This window comes from Budorcas taxicolor, chromosome 10 (assembly GCF_023091745.1).
Source record: "Budorcas taxicolor isolate Tak-1 chromosome 10, Takin1.1, whole genome shotgun sequence".
Taxonomy (NCBI): Eukaryota; Metazoa; Chordata; class Mammalia; order Artiodactyla; family Bovidae; genus Budorcas; species Budorcas taxicolor.
In genome coordinates, this window is record NC_068919.1 from 65,536,786 (window position 1) to 65,557,066 (window position 20,281).

The window sequence follows — 20,281 nt, forward strand, 5'->3', positions numbered from 1 at the left end:
CTGTTTTCCTGGTAGTTCCCTGCAAGTCTCTCAGTAATGTTGTTTACATGCTGCTGGGCTCAGAGCTCTGGAACCCTTGGGTTATTGTTGTTGTTGTTTTAGTCAGCTTCTCCCCAAAGCATGACAAACCCACTTCCAGCAAGGCCCTGATGAACCACAGCATTTCTAGTAACCGTGGCATGAGGACAGGGCTGCTGCATATTTCCTGATTGTAAATACAAGTGGTGCAGCCGTAAAGAACCTGCCTGCCAGTGCAAGAGATGCAGGAGACACGGCTTCAATCCCTGGGTCAGGAAGATCCCTTGAAGCAGGAAATGGCAACCCCGCTCCAGTATTCTTGCCTGGAAAATCCCATGGACAGAGGAGCCTGGTGAGCTACAGTTTATGGATTCAGCTGAGCACAGTGACAGCAGCAGCAGCAGGGGCCAGTCCTGAGTCCTGCCCAGCACCCTTGGCCCATGTGAGGTGGCTCTTCCTGAGACATGACAGTGAAGGGTGAGGCAGGGCACTGCGGGAAAGGAAAGGAGGCTGCAGAAAGTTCCCTCCTCCATGGGCACAGAATGTTCCTTCTTAGCCTTTGCATCTAGGACCTGGGGGTCAGGGGCTGGGACTAGACTATAGGCATCATATCAGGAAGGCAGATAGCTTTCATCTGTACACAAGCAGTACTAATAGTGAATGCATGATGGACCAGAGATGTGCGGCCAGCCCAAAATTACTGAGAACTGCTGCCTTCCAACGTACTAATTTCATCCATTGGATGTCTTCTCAGCACTCATTTCGAACCATCTGGGCAAATCTTAAAGACCTACAGTGCATTCCAAGGAAGTTTTGATTCTGTGAACTTAATCCCATCAAGATGATGGAATGTCTCCAAAGAATAAAAAAAGGCTGGGGTCTAGAACCAGCCTCAATATTGTATGTCAACTCATGAGTCACCTTGCTTGAATCTTCGGGATGCTTCCTTCTTTCCTGGATCTACGGAATCTGTGGACCCCTTGGAGGCCAGGGTAGAGGTGATTCTTCACTTCACTCTGCTGTGGACAGATTTGAGATGTTTCCCAGGACAGGCCAGGAGAGCCATCAATAATCATGGCCCCTTGCTGGCCTCTGGGATGAGTAAGAAAGATGAAGCTGGTCCCCCTCAGAGTGAGGGCTGATACCATCACTAGAAGGGTGATGAGCTCACAACCAATGTGGTGCCTGGCCAAGAGCGGTCATGTTCCTCCCAGAGGCAGGGTGTTTTCCCAACTGGAAAAGTAGTTTGGAAACTGCTCACAGAAATGACTTCATATCTTGGGAGCAGATCCTGCTGACCAGGGCTCCACCACTCTTGGGATCAGAAAGTATCTCCGAGGAACCTGGGTGTGACGCTAGGAGGCCATGGAGGCTCTTCACTGCCTGGAGAGCCTGACAGGATGGGGCAGGGGGGCCAGAAGCTTTGGAGAAGCACCAGAAGGGTAGACTGAGCAGCCTCACTGAGCCCCTCGTCCTTCCCCTGCACAAAGCCACGTGCAGACTACCTTTGGCACTAGACCACCCAGATGTGAGGCAGTGCCTTACATGGTGGCATTGCACCATGTGAGGTTACCTGCTCTTCATCGCAAGCCCTCCTTGTGCAGCAGCTCACGACTAAAATCCTGCCATTAGAATCCCTGGGAGCACAGTGCACAGAGCTGTCATTATCCCTTTCCTTGTTAGTGTGAGTGAGCTCCAGGTTCCTTCCAGAGAACTGCCTTTAGTGAGACCCGGAAAAGATGGAGATTCATCGGTATACTAGCTCCACAGAGGACAGAAGGCGCTGCCCCGCGGAGACAGAGGCCCGAATAGGGACCTGCTTGAAGTGCCTGATCCACGCCGGCTCCTCCCCTTCCAGTGAGCCCTGCTCAGGGTGGGCAGATGATGGGCAGGGAGGCTGTCAACTGCATCACTCTGTCACCACCAAGACCCCAGCGGGGTCTGTGCCCCGCCCCGTCTGACAGCCACATTCAGAAAGACCAACTCAGGGTGAGATGATGCAATACCACCTGGCACCACGTTCTCCTCGTCAGTTTTCATGAAAGCCTGGGTCCTGGAGGATCTCCCTTGTGCTTAGTTCCACAGGTCTCTGAGTGAAGCCCCCAGAGAAGCGCTGCATTCTCCACCGCAGACTCGGGATGCAGCTGGCACCTGCGTTTCTCCACCTGAGCAGGCGTGGGGTTCTTTCTTCCTTTCAGCATCTCTCTCCCCCTTTCTTCTTGGTTCCCGCCTTGCCTTCATCTTCCTTACTCATTTCATCACAGTCAGCCAGCTCCCACCTCTGCATTCTCTGTCCCTTCCTCGACAGACTGACTTTCTTGACTTCTCGACTTCCAGCAGTGCCGCCTCCTCACTTAGCCAGACTTGCAGCCCTCCTGGTTACTCAGCAGAGTGGCTCCAGCTGTAGTTGGCAAAGTGAGATTCTCAAGGTTTCTCCAAGAGTGCCCCGACCTGTTTCTTACTCTAAAGTCTTGAAGACACTGGCCTCTTTACCTCAGCCTCAGGGACTCGGAGAGCACAGCAGAAGGGCATGTCGGGTGCCACAGCCGTGAACCTCAGCTGCCACAGCTGCTTCTGTCAAGGAAGAGCCATGTGGAGGTCCCCAGAGGGGCCCTGCAGCAGCACCTTGTTCGGGTTGGGCGCTGCTTCCTTCCAGAGTCCTCTTGACCCTGGGCCTGAGCAGCAGTCCATGGTTTTGTAGGACTTCTAAAAAGGCAAAGTTAAAAGTCCCCCTTCAGCCTCGACTCTGGGCATCCTAGAACTGGGGATCCTCAAATACACACCCTAATGTGTACAGAAATACACATCCTGGAATGGTCTGGTGGAGAGGGGAAGAATCCCTCATTCTCAGAGATGCCATCTGAGCTAAGGAAGCAGGTCTGCTAGGGCAATAACAGAGGGCTCCAAGTCTGTATGTCCTCCTGAAGACTCAAAACTACATCTGTCTGGTCCCTTCCTGCTGCAGGGGCCGGGATAAACATGATGAGCCCCTAGGGTGAGCAGGAGCCAGGACAAGAGTTGGCCTGTAGTTCATGTGGATCTGTGGGCAGGAGTTGCCCAGATACTTAGCCCGGGCTTTGAGAGAGCTGCCCACTGAGTCAATCATGGCTGAGGGCTTCCAGCCTGAGATAGAAGCTGCTTTTCATCCGGCTGGTCTCCCTCTGTCTTGTATATTCGGGGAGATGCCTCGTATCTGTTTTTATCAAGTACACAATTAAAAAGTCACGCTTAGGAAACTCTGTTGTGCGAACATACAGGCTTCTCCCAAGACTTAGAATTTTTCAGAGCCACTTCAAGATTGGTGGGGGTCATGACTTTGCTCATGTCCCCGAGGGAAGATCTGGAGGATTAAAAGCAAGCATGCCAACTTTCAACCTAAAAGAGCAGCCACGAAGGTTTGGAGATTCTGGAGCAGAGAGCCCCGCATTTCTCAGCCCCCTGTTTTTGGAACACGCAATCCAAGGCTTGGGAAATGGCATTTTGCTGCGTGTTGGCAAGAAATCCTGCAGCTGAAACACTTCTCTCCAAATGTCGAGCATCTTTATTTATCCAAATCTCTCCACAGTGTTTGTTTAAAGGGGAGTGCTAGAGAGTAAACTAAATTTTACAATGAGCATATGGATGGCTATAATTGCTAAGGGTTTTTTTTTTTAATCTATTTGCTAACTGGCTATATATATAATTGTGTTTCTATTTTATAGGTTTCACACCCTGAAGGCTGCTAATTTTTGCATGCATATGATTTTCACATGAATGGATGAAAATACTAAAATACTCTTCCCTGGATTGTCTAATTGCCCCAACCCTACTCTGAGTGCAGGGGTGGGTGGGGCCAGGGAGACCCATTCTCCATGGCTCCCAGCTTCCCTGGAAGCCCAGCCGTCCTCTGTCTGCTCATGAATTGGCAGAGTTGTCTTTCAAACCCATGGATGCTGGAACGTGGGTCAGAATCTGCTCTCCAGTGTTCCTCATAGTGATCTTTGCGAACCTTCTCTTTGAGAATTTTAAATAACAGAAACAACATCTGCCTCTGAATTAGCTGGTAATGGGGAACATAGATCGCAGAGGAGACCTAAATGTATAGCTCATCCAGGAAAACAAATACTTTGGTTTAGCCATTGGTTTCAACTTCCTCTCCCACCAAACCACCAACCTCATTTTTCATTCCTTCTCCCGTTCTGGCCCCAAGCGCCCCCTAGTGGAGACTCTTAGAAGCCAGGAAGCGGCCTGCAGTCGGGGCCTCTGGATTCTTTCCCTACTTTACGGGCAGAAGAGCCTAGGCCCAAAGGAAGGGAAGAACTTCTCAGGGTCACACGGGAAGGCAGCAGCAGTGCTGACACTTCCCAGGCACTCAGAACACATCCCACGGCGGGGGTTTTTCTGCCCTTCCCCATGGAATTTCACAGTTTTGTCTACGTTTCACAATAGCTGTCAGTTTCCTTCTATTTCTTGCTCCATCTTTTTCATCACTCAGTAGACATGTATGAGGTGTGCAGAAGGCCATGGCTGGGTATCATGGGAGAGTCAGAGAAATCTGTAAGCATCATAATGACAATGGTGGAAGTGTCTGCAAGGTGCTTCCAAACTAGTCAAGGATGTTCAAGACCTCCGCAAGGTGGGAACAATGGAGGGAGTGCTGGTGATGAGCCCCAGCAGGACAGAGGAGGTACCTGGGCTGCCTCTCCCTTGGAGCAGGAGGGCCCAGAGCCTGGAGGGCTGGAGAGGGTCCAGATGATAGAGCTGGCTCTGTGGTTAGGATGCACAATATTGTCCTGGGCGGCGGAAACCCTTGCTTCAAAGTGCTTAGAGACCAAGAGCATTGACAGGCACTGGCAGATGTGTGGTGTGCAGGAGAACACTGGCCCTAGGGTCACACCCATGTGGGTTCCCGTCCCAGCTAGTGTCAGCCGACTAGCCTTGATATGTCACTTAGCCTCTGGGAGGCCCACTTGAGAACTGGACACCCAGCAGGGTGTTGGACTCAGAAGAGGTTCCCACCAGGCTATGGTTTTCCTTTCCTGTGCTTCATAATGAAGCAGAAATGCACCAGGCCCAGTTCTGGGCACAGGGAGCTGAGCCAAGTCCTGCTCCAGTGAAGCGAACACTCAGCTGGGAGGAGGCCACAAATACACACATAATATGTCAGGTGTCGGTGACGGTGACGAAGAAAAAATGGAGCAAAAGGATGGGGTGGAAAAGTTCTGTTCACTGCGATGAACAGAAAGTCCTTTCCAAGGAGACAGTAGAGCCAGAGACGTGATCGCAGGCAGAGAGTGAGCTCTGGGATCGTCCAGGGACCAGCATTCTGGGCAGAGGGAATAGCGGTGCAAAGGCCCTGGGGTAGAAGAGGGTCTGGGAGGAGGGGGTGAAGGAAGGGGGAGCTGCATGAGGGCAGGGAGGGGACAAGGGCTAGGTCTGCAGGGCCTTGCAGGCTGTAGGAAGGGCTTGGCTTTTACCCCAGTGAGAAGCTGCTGGAGGGGTCTGAGCAGAGGCTCGCAGACTGTGACTATGACAGCTATATTTAGCCACCGGTTTTCATCCAGCTGCAGTGGACTCAGGGTGTCTAACAGACTGAGAGGTCAGTTGAACCCAAGTGCAACACACTCTCTCCATGGCAATCTTGGCAGTCCCCCCAAGTCCTCACAGGAAGGCAGCTCTGGCGGTCCCCCCAAGTCCTCGCAGGGAGGCAGCTCTGGCGGTCCCCCCAAGTCCTCGCAGGGAGGCAGCTCTGGCGGTCCCCCCAAGTCCTCACAGGGAGGCAGCTCTGGCACTCCCCCCAAGTCTGCGCAGGGAGGCAGCCCTGCTGGTCCCCCAAGTCCTTGCGGGGAGGCAGCTCTGGCGGTCCCCCCAAGTCCTCGCAGGGAGGCAGCTCTGGCACTCCCCCCAAGTCTGCGCAGGGAGGCAGCCCTGCTGGTCCCCCAAGTCCTCGCAGGGAGGCAGCTCTGCTGGTCCCCCAAGTCCTTGCGGGGAGGCAGCTCTGGCGGTCCCCCCAAGTCCTTGCGGGGAGGCAGCTCTGGCGGTCCCCCCAAGTCCTCGCAGGGAGGCAGCTCTGGCGGTCCCCCCAAGTCCTCACAGGGAGGCAGCTCTGGCACTCCCCCCAAGTCTGCGCAGGGAGGCAGCCCTGCTGGTCCCCCAAGTCCTTGTGGGGAGTCTCACCAGATCCTCACCCTGCAGGTGGAGCCAGCGGCACTGTGCATACTTTCTCCTTGCTGTCAGGGCCCCTGTCACCAATGTAACCCTTTGTCCCCTGCAGAATTCCAGCTTCCGGTGACTGAACCCGACATCAACAACAGGCTGGAGTCCTTGTGCCTCAGTATGACCGAGCACGCCCTGGGAGGTGAGTGCGTCCTCCCGGCATGGCATGGCACACCTGGGAGAACCACTGGCCAAGAGGGCACAGGGAGGGGGAGGCAGGGGGCAGGGGGAGAGAGGCCAGGGTGGGGGGCTGTTGGACCCTTGTCAAGCCACACCATCCACAGCACACAACGCCACCTGCAGCGAGCCCCAGCGCCCTGCTCCTGCTCTTCCTCTGGGGGTGACTCAGGGCCCCGGAGAGCACGCTGTTCCTCTTTCCCCAGAGGCCCCACCCCCCAGGGCACACTGGAGTCCCAGCCTCGTGGTTGTCCCAGCCAAATGCGGGCACTGGAGGAGTCAGGAACACAAGACGTGGCTTTTAGTGGAAACATCCCCCCACAGCATTGGATTCTTTCCTTCTCGGCACTAGATCCCCCAGTCTGGTCCAAGCATATCCTAACGTGCTCTAAAAATAGAATTTCTGAAACCAAAATCCCTGCCTGTTTTTATACCTCCCTGTTCCAAATGGCTTTCGCGACGCCCAGGGCCCCGAGGCGTCCTTCTCAGTCTGACAGGGACGGTCTAGTTGGATGCATCCGTGCTGTGCGGGGCTGCAGCCCCAGAGGAGCTCCCAGAGGCGGCTGGGTCATCCCACTGTGAGTTTGGCCTGCAGCCCTGCGTCATCACAGCAGCCCTGGGAGGCCTCCAGTGCCCTCCTGGTACTAAACGGGTGCCTTTCTCTGGCTGGACTCGCTGCCAGCCCCGGGGCTGTTTGGCAGGCAGAAGAGAGATGTCCGCCCCTTCCTGCCAACCTCCGGGGAGGCTGTGAGTCACGGCAATCCAGAGAGGCCTCCTGTGACCCTTCCCGACAGCCCTCTCCAGGCTGGACTGCTCACCCCACGTAGAGCCACGCCGTGTGCTAGCCGGCGGCGGTGCGGAGAAAGGCTGTCATCGGCCACTGCTCCAGAGAGCTTTGTCCTCCTGATCAGGGGTGTTTAGACTTCTAGTCTCTGCAATGCAGTCTTATCCTGAGACCAAATATGAGGCAGATAAATGCTCTGTGTGAAGCAGAGTACAGACCGGGACTGCACCCTCCTGATCTCACCTGTGCAAGACTCTCCGAAGCCCAGAGAGAGCCCTTGCTCAGAACCAGAAGGGAGCAGGCTGAAGGCCTCCCAGGGCTTCTGACCAGATGGATGGTGGGGTACACGGCTCCCTCTGTGACCCCTCCCTCTGGGGGTTCCAGGGAACCCCATTGGCAAGCACCACACTCTCCCTTAGCCATTCAGTTCAGATCCTAGAAGCTCTGCCGCCTCACTGGTTCACTCCTGGTACCTCTGGGGGAGGTGCCACCAGCTCCTGTTCTCCAGGTAACCAGGGAGACTGGGTCAACATTCTGACAGCCCCTGAGGCGTGATGGGACACAACCCAGAAGTCCATCCGCAGATGGTCCGCAGTCCATCCCAGAAGTCCAACCCAGAAGTCCATCCAAATCTTGGATGGACAAGATTCACCGTAGCCACACGCAGGATTGTCAATTCAGCCTTGAAGACGCATGAAGTGCTGTTCCATGGCTGAACCGGCACAGCGTTATGCTAATAGGTGAAAAAGCCAGACACAAAGGCCACACAGCATATGATTCGCTTTATGCAAAGTATTCAGAGTAGGCAAACCTCCAGGGACCGAAAGTAGATCAGGGTTTGGAGGGAGGTGGGAATGGAGAATGGCTGCTAACACGTACCAGATTTCTTTATGGGGCTGACAAAAATATTCTGGAATTAGATGGTGGTGATGGCCACACAGCTCTTGCTCAAAACCACTGAACTGTATGCTTGCAAAGGGTGAAATGTGTGGTAAGAAAATTATATCTCAATTTTGTCCTAAAGGGAAGGCCTCCAGACCTGAGACTTCAGGCCAAACTCGGCCCCGTTGCAGGCACGCAGGTGCCCTCCCACCTGACACCTGACTGGAGCTGGTTTGGGGGGGACTCTGCTCAGTCCTACATTGCCTGTGGGAGTCAGCAAGAACTGGCCACTCCCCCAGGGCTTGATAGAACTCAGATAATTGGCACCTCAGAAGCTCTTATCAATCTGCTAAGTACTAACATCGTCATCATTAGTAGCAAGAATGCCAAATACTGCTTCTTAAAAGGAGGTTTTCATTGAAAAGACCTAATTTTATTCTTACAGGGAATTTTATTCTTCCAGTTTTATTCTTAAGTTTATTCTTACAGTTCTTTTATTTTTACAGGGAACCTCTGTGAACTGATTTTTTGTTGTTTTTGCTAATGTTTTCATCTTGTTAATCTCCTAAGCCTTTTTATTGCTGTGTTTTTTCCTCAATAATCCTTTCTGGGGGGAGCCTTATAAGCAGTTTCCTGAGCAGTGGGTGCAAATTAGGTTCAGGATGGCCTGGTTAGGTGCAGTGGCAGTGTGCCTTCCCCCTCTGACAGCACCTTCCTGCCGGCCGACCCCAGCCAGGCGCCAGGGGAGATGACCTTGCTGGGGACAGAATTTCTGCCAGTGAATGAAGTCATCTTACAGGAGGACAGATGACTAGGGAGAGGAAAGCAGAGTAGTAAAATATGCTCCTCTTTGTGCATCTCATGGAAAGAGCAGAGAGGTATCCAAGTTTCTGGGACACCATATCCCAGGAGGGCTATTCTAAGGCTGTTGGGCCCATCCTTTCATGATGCCATCTCTGCTCCCTGTCTCCTCCAATAACTGCTGCCCTCTCAGTCTGAGTCTAAGCTACTTTTCTCTGGCCTTCTCTACCCATCTCTTCTTTTCCCTGCCACGCTCCTCCGATAGAAGCTGTGAGGAAGCCCGGGGTGGGAGGGGGTTGCCTCTGCCATCTTGATTTGTGAGTCTTTAAGGCTTTCACCTGGCTTTATATGGCTTGCTCCCGACTGGTAGCCCCAGGTATTCAGGAGAACTCAGTGCCAGGCCTGGCCATTCTCCTCCTCACGCAGAGGGGTCATATGGGCAGGAATGTCCACAGCCTCAAAAACAAGGCTCCATCCAGCAGAATGCAGTCCATAGTGAATCAAACCATTAGGAGGAACGCCTGGTCCACCCTCTGATGTTCTGAGGTTCATGCATCACCTGATCACCTTGTCATTCCTTCTCACCTTCTCTCCTCACTTCTTCTTAGGACTTAAAACCCCACTTATAGTAGGGGATATGGAGACATTGCGCTAATTGGAAAAAGGCTCCACTTTCCCAAGACACTGTTCCATCTTTTGTTTGAAGTTCACCTTAATAATTATAAAACCAATGATAACTGCATTTGAATGGTGCCCCTTTGATTTGCGCAGGGCATGACTTGCACCACTGTAAATGTTGAGTGTGCACTTAACCAATTGGTTGTTTCCCTGCAGTTGAATACCAACCATCACCCTTGGAGGATGAGGTTCAGGGATAGAATTCCATGAAAATGCAACTTGAGGCTGGGTTAGTTGAGATTTCCTTGTTTCCAGATCCTGACTTTGACAGCTATGAAAGGCTGGCATTAATGAGTGGATGAGTGAGGCCCAGCAAGATTGTGCACTGCACTTCTACAGATGAGGGAGCAGCCTCTACACCCTTACCTCACCCACACACATGTGTGTGCACACATACACATGCTCACTGTTCTCCCACTACTGGTTACCACTGCAGAGCCAGCACTCGAGAGGCTAAGAACGGATATGCACAGAAGGTGGGAGAGGTGATTAGTGCACACCTGGGGACCTCTAGGATTGATCATCTGAAAGTACAGACGATTGCAGGGCCACTTGCTTCCCTTCTTTAAAATCTCTCAGAAAATCATAGAACTTAATACACACACACACACACACACACACACACACAGAGTACAAGTAAAACTGGGGAAATCTGTAAGATGGGTAGATTACATCATCAGTATCTTGGTGGTAATATAATTTTGCAAACTGTTAACCTTAGGGGCAAACCCAGAAACAGGGTGCTGTTTCTTGTGTGGACCTACAGTCATCTCATTAAAAATATGAATTAAAGAAGCATTTCTCCCCCTAAGTCCCTGCTAGCAAGATGCAATTCTGGCCCCACCCATGAGGAGGTCAGAAGACCCTGCAGTGAGCTCAGGGCCCTTCCATATCACTTAGTCCTCCAGTTTTCCCTGAGCTCTCAGCCGCACCCTCTCATAGCTGAGCTCTGCCTAAACCTCTGCTAGACAGGGCTTGTGATGCAGAGGTTTAGACCCGGACACATCTGCTGACATGTGGACATCAGCAAAACCAGGGAGGCGTACTGCATCCCATCCTAGCTTTCAGTTAGTGGTCAACTGAACTTAATCATTTCTACCTGCTATGACTGATCCATGCCTCTTTCTGCTCACTGGAGAAACTCTAGCGTGGACCATTGTAGGGACCTCTTAACTGGTCCTCCCGCCACCAGCCATGCCAGAGAAGCCATTCTGAAGTCAAATCTGGTTACTACTCTACCATTTATAAATCCCCAGCTGCCTATGTCCAAGGTCCTGTTCACAATACATGAGACCCTTATGGTCTGATTCTGAGGGCGCTCCCATAGTCCCATGTGAAAAGGAGTTGGGTGGCCATTGGCTCCCTCTGTGCCCTTGCTCACTCATGGCCTCTCCTTTCTGCCAGGCATGCTCCCCACTTTACCCATTCCGCTGATTCTCTATAACCCAGACATGACATGTACTGGGTGGCCTCAGCACTCTCGCATGTCCATAGGATCTTTCAGTTCCAGGTGCAAAAAAAAAAAACTCACTGGTGTCTCTACCTTAGATTAGATTCTTGAGACAGAGAACCTGGATCAATCTGGATCAGTTTGGGTCAGACAGATCCCCCTGGTCTGCTCTGTTGTGATGGGTCAGAATTACCACCACCTCAGGCCAGATGTTTCTCTGTGAAACCATCCTTGACTTCCAAGGGCAACTTAAACACTCCTTCTTCCGTGTTCCTGCTATGTCTGGTACATACTCCATCAGAGCACCTATCCCTCATATGTCTCTGTCAACTTACATGTCTGTGTCCCATCCAGGATATATATACTTGGACTAAAGGGTGAAAATTAGGTCTTTCCAGCTTGGTTCCCAGGCTCTGTATAGCTCCTGTCAAAAATGTGGGTGAGTGTGTGAAGAATGAGCAAATGGATGGATGGATGAATTTAACCCTTATCTGTCCTCAGGGACTGGGAGGTCCGACATGCATGATGCTGGAGTTGGTGGGCATGAACGGAATTGCTTTGCTCACCTGTGCCCATTGTGTCCTCCTTTCTCTCCCAGACGGGGTTGACCGGACCTCCACAATCTAGAAGCTGAAGATGAGAGTGACCGCGCTGGCCGTGAAATCGACTGCTGCGGGTCCAGTGTTAGCCATCTTCAGGGTTGCACAGAATCCTCCAAGATACTCTGCAGCCTCTTTTTTCCCCCTGGTCCCTCTCCCATTTTGATTTCGTGAGAGCGTAGGTCGTCCTTGTAAACATATCAGTAGACCTGGGATTGGTTATTTTGTCATTTGTCTCTGTCATGGGATGGCGTGGTGTGGGGCATGGGGAGGGGTCTCCAAGGGAAACAGGACTGGGAGGAGGTGGAGGGAATGCGGGTGGCTTCCTGGATGGAAATGGGGGTTTCAGGGGGAGAGCACAGCTCGGAAAGAGATGAGAGATGCGGGAGGGAGGAAGACGCCCCTGCCTTGGAAGCCTTCTCAGAAGCCTACCTTCGAAGTCAGACCCCAGGAGGAAGGCATGGATGCCCGCGACCAAAACGCGAGTGACGGCAGCTCGCTCTTTCACGTCTCCTCTGATTGGATTCTCTGAGGCCCCTGCTTGAAATCCAGCCGCAAGAAGTCCACATGGCAACTGGGGCAGTAAGGGAGAAATCCGCTCCAACAAAATTTCAGATAAACTTTGATTTGTGTATTGTTTACATAACAATTTTAAAGGGTACATAATGTGTAAAGAGTTGGGATAGAACTTCTCTTCATACTATGGTTTTTGTAAAGGATTTGTTGATAGGGATTCATTTTTTTCCTCTATTTTTATAATAGCAGCAGGGTTGTCTTTTTAAATGGCTGCCAGGCTCTGCTTCTCGGGAAGAAGGATGCGGTCACGTAGGCCTGAGTGGTGTCTCCCACCTGTGGGTGGGAGCAGCGTGTAGGTGGAGTTGAGGATGTGGCTGGAGTGAGCGGAGCACCGGGGGAGGGCGCCACCATGTGATCGGTTACGGGATTGCGCGCAGTCACCTGGAGAGTCGAAAAGAATCTTGCTGCCCTTTTCGGTGATGAATTTGCTTCTCACCCAGAGACACCTTTCTCTCCCCACCCTACCAGGGGGTTTCATCCTATCGCTCCTGGCCACACACACACACACACAGAGGTGGGTACAAGTTCCACTGGAGGAGAAAAGGCAAGGATGGATATTTTTTCCTGGCAGGAGACCTTAATATCCAGATGATAAGCTCAAAATACCACTTACGGGGGATTGCTCGCAGGAAGCCGAGCCTAGCCCCTCAAGGTTCGATCAACCACCGCTGAGGAAAAGGAAGAGAGGAGCAAGGTCCAGCAACAGTGTATAAATGGTCAGTCAGCAAGTGGCAGAGAGAGCCGCGGGGAGACGTTGCAAGTGAGCCGGGGAAGATGATGTGGGAAAGGTCGACTTCATGATGGACATGAAGGTTCTATTACAGACATCAGGGAGTTGCTGTGTTGTGGGCTGATTTATCTACCTACACGGAAGGGAGACAGAACTACTCCTTACATGGTGAGAGATTAACAAACTATGCTACCACAAAGTAATAGCTCTATTTCTTAAGGAAAAGAAAGACTGTGTTTCGGAATTTGATGCAAGGGAGGGTATTAGAGAAAATCCATGAGGAGCTGTGCTCTGCGCAGGAAAATTGGGTTGTGTAAATGATGGTGTGCCAGCTTGGCCAGAGGCGAGATCAGGGAGATGGTAGGAGGCCTGTTTACTGAATGGGTGAGTCTGGTACCATTTGTTTGTTTGTTTGTTTTAGCAAAGTCAGAGTTGAAATTTAAGAGATCAGACCATGAAAATCACTGCATTTGCTTAGAGTTATTTTTTTAAAAAATAAGTTAATGAAGTAAATACACATTTACAAGGCCTTAATGAAATCCAAACAGCTTTCTTCTACCTTCCAGATTAAAAATGTACACCCAACCCAACCTTGGATGTTGCGAGGCTTGTGAAATCCTTTTAAGGTCTAAAATGTGGGAACATCTTAGCCACAAAGAGCCTTTAGCAAGCATAGAAGGCTTGAATCCACAACATCCTGCATTGCATTAGGGAAGAAAGAGCTCTCCTTGGGTGACAACTATGTTCTAAAGATGCAAATTCATGTGCAGAAGGAGGCAGCATTTTGTAGTTGATATTTTTTTTTTAACCAAGTGCCATTAACATTCATCCTCCACATCCCTTTTCTAAGCAAGCTTAGGGTTACTTGGGGAATGTGTTGGGATGGACGATCATGTGTGAGCTGGGAAGAACAGGTCAAAGATGTTGAAGGCCAAAGGCAAGACCAGACGGTTTGCGAAGGTGATTTTGGATGCTGAGAACGTTAATAGAAGAAGAAGCAGGGGTATTAACACATCTCGTGGAGAAGTGAGAAAGCATTCAAATCTGCTGCAAAACACATGTATCCATAAAGACTTGGGTTGTTCAGAAAACAGATTGTGAACACAATCACATTAGCATGAATCCTTTAAAAGGAAGAAGACCTTAAAGCATTTGCAAATCTGAATTTCTATTTATTCCTTCACTGAATATAGAAACAATGGTTATCTGATTATTAGAGATATTATTTTGGATATGTTACTTATTAACTTGCTATGGCTGGTAACCATGATAAAAGTCTGTTATTAATAACAACATAATTCTTTTTTTAAAAGAAAAGCTTATTTTTCATTGACTGTGTATAGATTTATCTACTTAGTTGTGTTTTGCTCTTAGTGTTTTAATTTTTTTAAGTTGAGCGTTCTGATAAATTTTAGGAGCCTGTCCCCACCTTGTTTTGAGTCCTGTGTTGACTGCAGGTATACAGCTCAATCTAAAAATCCTAAAGCAAAAGAACTTTATTTATAAAAAAAAAAAAATCAAATGGTTGCATGCATAAGGCTGTGAAGTCGGATATTTAGTAATAACGCGGCAGTGCCTTTTTTTGTATTTACCCATTGACCCCCAAATGCAACTGTTTTATATTAAGTAAATAGTAAACATTAAAAATCTCAGAGTAAAATCTATTTCACTACATGGGTTTTTTCCTCCCCTTGTTCTGATTTAAGCAGTGTGTATTTGACATCTCTACACTGTCCCAGGGACAGTGGCATTCTATGATATTGTTATCATGTATGATGTTTTATTGGTGCTTTTTATTCATAGTGGTTTCTTACCAGAAACAGTAGGAAGACGCACATGAGTTGTGTGCAAGAAATGAAACGTTGCTGCTGATATGTTTTGTTTTGTTTTCCACATGCTTTTTGAGTTTCACTTGTTTAAACCAAGGGCCAGCAAGCATAAATAGATGCTGCTGGGTCTGCCTGCAGAGGGCGGCTGTTTGCACCAAGCTCTCCAATCCTGTGTACTAACAGTCCGTTTTTGGTCCTCAGGACTAGAGCTACAGCTGGGCCCCCTCTCCCATTCCTTTGAAGAGACACTGAGGGAAACAAGGTTTTCTTTTGAGGTGTCGTCAGCTGCCTTTTGCGGAATGGGAGCCTTCTCTGGGTCTTCTGTTCTTCTGCCCCTCTCTCAGCTACTGCCAGTGCCAGGTTTGTAGATGTTCACTCCCCGCCCCGGAACTGGGATCTTCCCAAGAGCCTGGGCTGGGGGCTGAGCTGGGTTGAAGATGTAGGTGCACAACCAGAAGGGCAGTGAGAGGGGGGCAGGCAGCCCCCATCACATTGGTCCTCTGGAAATGTCTTGGGCAGGCGGCCCCAACCCTGGTGCAGGAAAGCAGCCTAACCAAGGCATTCGAGTGTGCCTGATACAAGAAGGCCCTGTGGAGGGAAAATTTGCACATAGGGCTGTGATAACACTAATGTTGATTTTTTTTGTTTGTTTTACAAGTCATCAGAGATGTTTGCAAAGTGAGTTTTATTATTTTTTTTTGTAATTCCTTTATCTTTACTTAAAGGTGAATGTGTATTCCTCTGGGAGGAATAGGAAGAAAACAGGAATGTTAATAATGTCAAACAGAAGACTTCCTCCCTTATTAATATATAACCCTCATGTATTTATGCCTAATGTAAGCTGACTTTTAAAAAGCTTTCTTTTGTTGCATGCCCCGTGCAGGCATCCCTATTGTACATGCATGCCTTTCGTCCTGTTTTCCTGTATAAAGTTAGTGAACAAAGAACTATTTTTGCCTAGTTCATGTTGCCAAGCAATGCATATTTTTTAAATTTGTCATATATGGAAATAGCATGTTTGTTACATGTAAAAGCTTTACTGATCTACAGATATACTAATGTTTGAAGATGCTGTTCTTTGCAAGTGTACAGTTTTCAAATGTTGTTACCAGTGAAACACCCTCGTGGTTTAAACTTGCTACAATGTATTTATTACTCATTTCCTCCCATGTAACTAAGAATCATGGCTATATTTCATATCAACGTTATATTGAAAGTGAAGGGAAATGATTAATACAAGGTTTTGTAACACTGGTGTGTGTCTTTTTTTTCTTTTTGTCAATACAATTGATTAGAAAATAAGAACTGAATAAGCCAGCCAGGAAGAATAAGCCTGAAATCCTGTAAACTATTCCCACCTGACCATTCTGTGAAAGCTGTATCTTCCAACTGTGAGCTACGTTTTGTTTTTTGTTTTTTGTTTTTAACAAAAAGGTAGGGAAAGAGGTGTTAAACATTTATGCAGCTTGATCTGTGCCCAGAGCAACCAAAAAATGTATCACCTGTCTTAGGGGTGTGTTTCTAAATAAAAATTCGAACCTTGCAGGTGGTATTGTTTATAGCTTGCTCTCCACCCTCAATGCCTTTGAAATCACATTTTACCCCTTAACCACAGCATAAACAATAGCCTCCTTGGAGACCTGAGGTTTTTAACTACACGTGGCTTGAATCTCATTTTAATTCTTCCAGTATGATGTATATTAATATAAGTTCTAAATAATGAGTCAGTTAAGCATATGGTTGGAGAGACAAACCTGGGTTTGAATTCTGGCTTCAGCAAAGTGAATTTTATTTTTTTCTAATTTCTCTCAGTTCAATTCAGTCAGTCAGTCATGTCCAACTCTTTGCAGCCCCATGGATTGCAGCACCCTAGGCTTCCCTGTTCATCACCAACTCCTGGAGCTTGCTCAAATTCATGTCCATTGAGTCGGTGATGCCATCCAACCATCTCATCCTCTGTCATCCCCTTCTCCTTCTGCCTTCAATCTTTGCCAGCATCAGGGTCCTCTATCTTTACTTAAAAGTGAATGTGTATGGGAACTTTCCTGGTGGTCCAGTGGTTAAGACTGAGCTTCGAATGCATGGGGCCCAGTTTTGATCCCTGCTCAGGGAACTAGATCCCACATGCTGCAACTAAGACCTTGCACTAGATCACACATGCTGCAACTAAGACCTTGTAAATTAAAAAAAAAAAAAAAAAAGTGAATGTGTATTCCTCTGGGAGGAATAGGAAGAAAACAGGAATGTTAATAATGTCAAACAGAAGACTTCCTCCCTTACTAATATATAACCCACATGTATTTATGTATATTCTCTGGCTGTGTGATCTTGAGCAAGCTACTTAACCACTCTGAGCCTTGGGTTTGGTTTGGGTTTGGAACTATGATACTCAAGGTTTACATAGTTAGAAACCTAGTCCCAGAGAAAAAGGTAAAGACAAAAGAAAACATAGGATACAGACATTACGGACGTTATTACCACCAAAACCTAAGCAACCACGGCTCCACATGGTGACAGTGACCACCCGGTGACTCCCTTTTTACCAGGCTCAAGCTGCTCAAGAGAGTGGAAAAACCCAAAATGACCCCTGGAAATGGGAGAAATGCCTTGTAGCTGAGACATTAAATGAAATTCCTCCCAAAGTTAAATTCCCATAACCCAGATGAGCTGTATCTCAGAGTGTGACTCAGGATACTCTGAAGGGGAAAGGATAGTGTGCAAAATATGTGGAATGAAGGGAGATACGAGAGTTGTGAGATTGGAGGAATCATAAAGGGCTCAGCACAGTATGCAAAACGGGTGGGTTAGCAGTTTTTATCAGCAAAGCTGTAGCTCTTCGTTAGTGATCTTTCTAAGGGAATCCTGGAGAAAAGGTTACTTAAATAGTAAAGTTTTCAGGACTCCCCTAACAGCCCTTCCCAAGAAGAGATTTAACTGCATTTATTAAAGGGGTATTTATTAAATAGGTGTTCCTATTTAGGGGGCTGGCTTGGAAGAGGCTGCAGTGGGTTTGAGCCAGGAATCCAGAAGGAGCACCGATAGGTACAATCCGCTCACACTCCCCATGCTAATGAGAACTCAGCAAGGGGAATGCAAGAAGGATCCAGGCTTCTGTCAAAGTACCTTGGTCTGGTCCCTTGAACTGCATCTATCTGTGGCCCTGCCTCCTGATCAGCCCAAGAACCTCTTGTCCCCAGAGCCGGAGGGGAGGGCCTGGGGGTATGGAGAAGCTCATCTATAACCAGAGCCTAATCCTCTGGAAAGCTGGCCGGTCAGCGTGATCTGACCCTCCCCACCCCGCCAGCAGCAGAGTGTGGCAGCCCACACTGCCCAGGCCCCCTTCCCAGCTGCCACGCGGCCACGTGGAAGCCGGGCGCCCATCTCGCAGCCACCCTTCCACTCGCATTTTCTATCTTCCACCCACACACCTCACAAAATTTGAAAACAATCCTTCGCCTGGGCATCTCTGCCTCTGGATCCTCACGTTACGACTCTAGGATGGCCTAGCTCAGTGGTTCTCACACCACCTGTGATTTTAGTTGTCAGAGGTGGCTGTTTATTTCCAACCCAGAGTCCGGTTCTTTTTCAAAATTTGAGAAAAACAAAAGAAAAAAAAATTACAATCCCCCCCCCTCGCCGCTCCATCTCACACTAGCGTCAAAGGACAAAATTATTCTGTCAATTTGCTAAAAAGTAGTCCTGTTCCTCTCCCTAAGTTCTGGGCCCAGCCAGCAAAATCAATCTGGGAGTTCGCCCTCAAGATGAGATGGCAGAATTCCTGAGGCCAACATCTCCTCTCCCCCGTGCTGACTCTGCCTGCGGCGTGGCAGACGAGTGACCGGCAGGTGTGCGGGATGCACGGATGTTGGCTCAAGAATGGTAAGTGTTTTTGTCACTGGGCATTCCTAACAGCCTAAAACAGTTGTTGAGAAAGGCGACATGTTGGAAGAGGAGGATCCAGAAGGTAATGGGACCAGTGGCAGGAGGTTGGGCCCCGCTGAAGCTGTTTGGAAACGGGTCACCTGAAAGAGCACCGTTTCTATGGTAACCCTGAGCGTGGTCTTCATGTTTCCCGCTCTTGGCTTCTGGCCCAGATGGATAGAGAACGGAAGGTAGCTTCTCTGCGTGTGGTGGGTGGAGGGATCTGTCTACCCATTAGGATCACAGGTACATGAAGTAGGAAACGTGGGTGCCTGGGAAGCTGGAAAGTTTGACAAATGTCAGCACAACATCATTATGACCGAGGGGCTCCGCTGGAGCGCGTGATCTTTCCATGTCCTCCCGGCTGTCAGCCCACCAGCCTTGCCCAAGGGGCCCTTGTGCATAGACAGTGACTTCTTTGTGATATAAACCTGGCCGTTTGATGTCTGAGAATTTCCTCCCTGGAATATTTTTTCACTCTTTAGTGGTTTCTACTTCAATTTTTAAAACCGACAGAGAAACGTTTTGGCACAGTTATAAAGCTCAGACTTTATAAAAAGACAGCTTTGTGTTTACGTTTGACTCAGAGTGCATGTTTTTAAATAGTGTGTTCCACAGCTTTTTGAGGTTTTATGTTTTTAAGACCAATCCAGGAGAAACAAAACCGGAGTTTTGGTGAGTGAAACGATCCCACCAGAACTATTGGAACTTAAGACAGCCAAGAGGTTCCAGTTAAACCTCCCTGTGGGGACCACAGCCAGAACTGGTTGTCCCTGTTTGTGCCAGCATCCTTGGGAGATAGTTGCAATTTTCCATGCCATAAAATTCTAACAGGCTCAGGAGTGAAGTCAGATGAACCTCCAAACCCCAAGATCAAACCTGTCCAGTTGAACCTCTCCACTTTGCTTTCTGTTTAGTTTATCCCAGATCTGCTCACTGGCAAAAAGCGGAACATGGATTTCCAGTAGCTATACCTGCCTGAGTCCCTTTTGACATGGACCTATGACCCTATTACTCATCCAAGATGGAATATGTCCAAAGACAGCAAATTGTGTCTTTGAGAAATTATTGAGAGATGAAATGCATATGTTGACATCATTTCCTTCCCTCCATTACCAAATGCATATATCCAAACTGGGCAGAGAATACACACCCTGGGTGCTTTCTCCTGTTCTGTGCTTTGGGGTCCAGATGACTTCATCTCCACTTCCTGAGACACCATCCGAGCCCTTGTTCACTTTCAGTCACTGCATTTATCCAGAGGCACTTCTAAAGTGTTCATTTCAACCCCTCCTCCAGAAAAGACTTCAGGGGACAGGCCCCAGGTTTGCTGTCTTCCTCGTACAACAGGATTTCCTGCTGACTGGGTGCTGACCAGTGCGTGTCTATAAACAGCAGCTGCCATGCAGGGGGCTAGCACCAAGCCTCTTGTGGATCTGGTAGGAAAGTCCGCAAACAGTGAGCCATCTATCCCAGGCCAACCAGAAAAAACCTGAGATGCCCCGCAGGCCCCCTGGGGGGCGGGTGGGGGGGGGGCGGTTCTTTTCAGTCTCTTAGCCTGGATGATACGAGCCCAGAGGTCAAGGTGTCCACAAGAGGGCAGTGTAGGAGTAAAGCCTGCAGCTCTCCTCTCAGCGAAGG

At 49.2% G+C, this 20,281-nt stretch overlaps 1 protein-coding gene across 2 annotated transcripts in view; it reads left to right on the forward strand.

Annotated features, from left to right (window-relative positions):
• The window catches only part of SAMD4A (sterile alpha motif domain containing 4A), a 227,247-nt gene extending 211,277 nt beyond the window's left edge, over window positions 1-15,970 (forward strand). For both annotated transcript variants that reach the window (XM_052647150.1, XM_052647151.1), the window contains 2 exons: window positions 6,272-6,355; window positions 11,584-15,970. In XM_052647150.1, coding sequence (XP_052503110.1) covers window positions 6,272-6,355; window positions 11,584-11,612 — 113 coding nt within the window. In that variant the 3' untranslated portion in view covers window positions 11,613-15,970. The remainder of the gene's footprint in view (window positions 1-6,271; window positions 6,356-11,583) is intronic.
• Window positions 15,971-20,281: the final 4,311 nt, after the last annotated feature.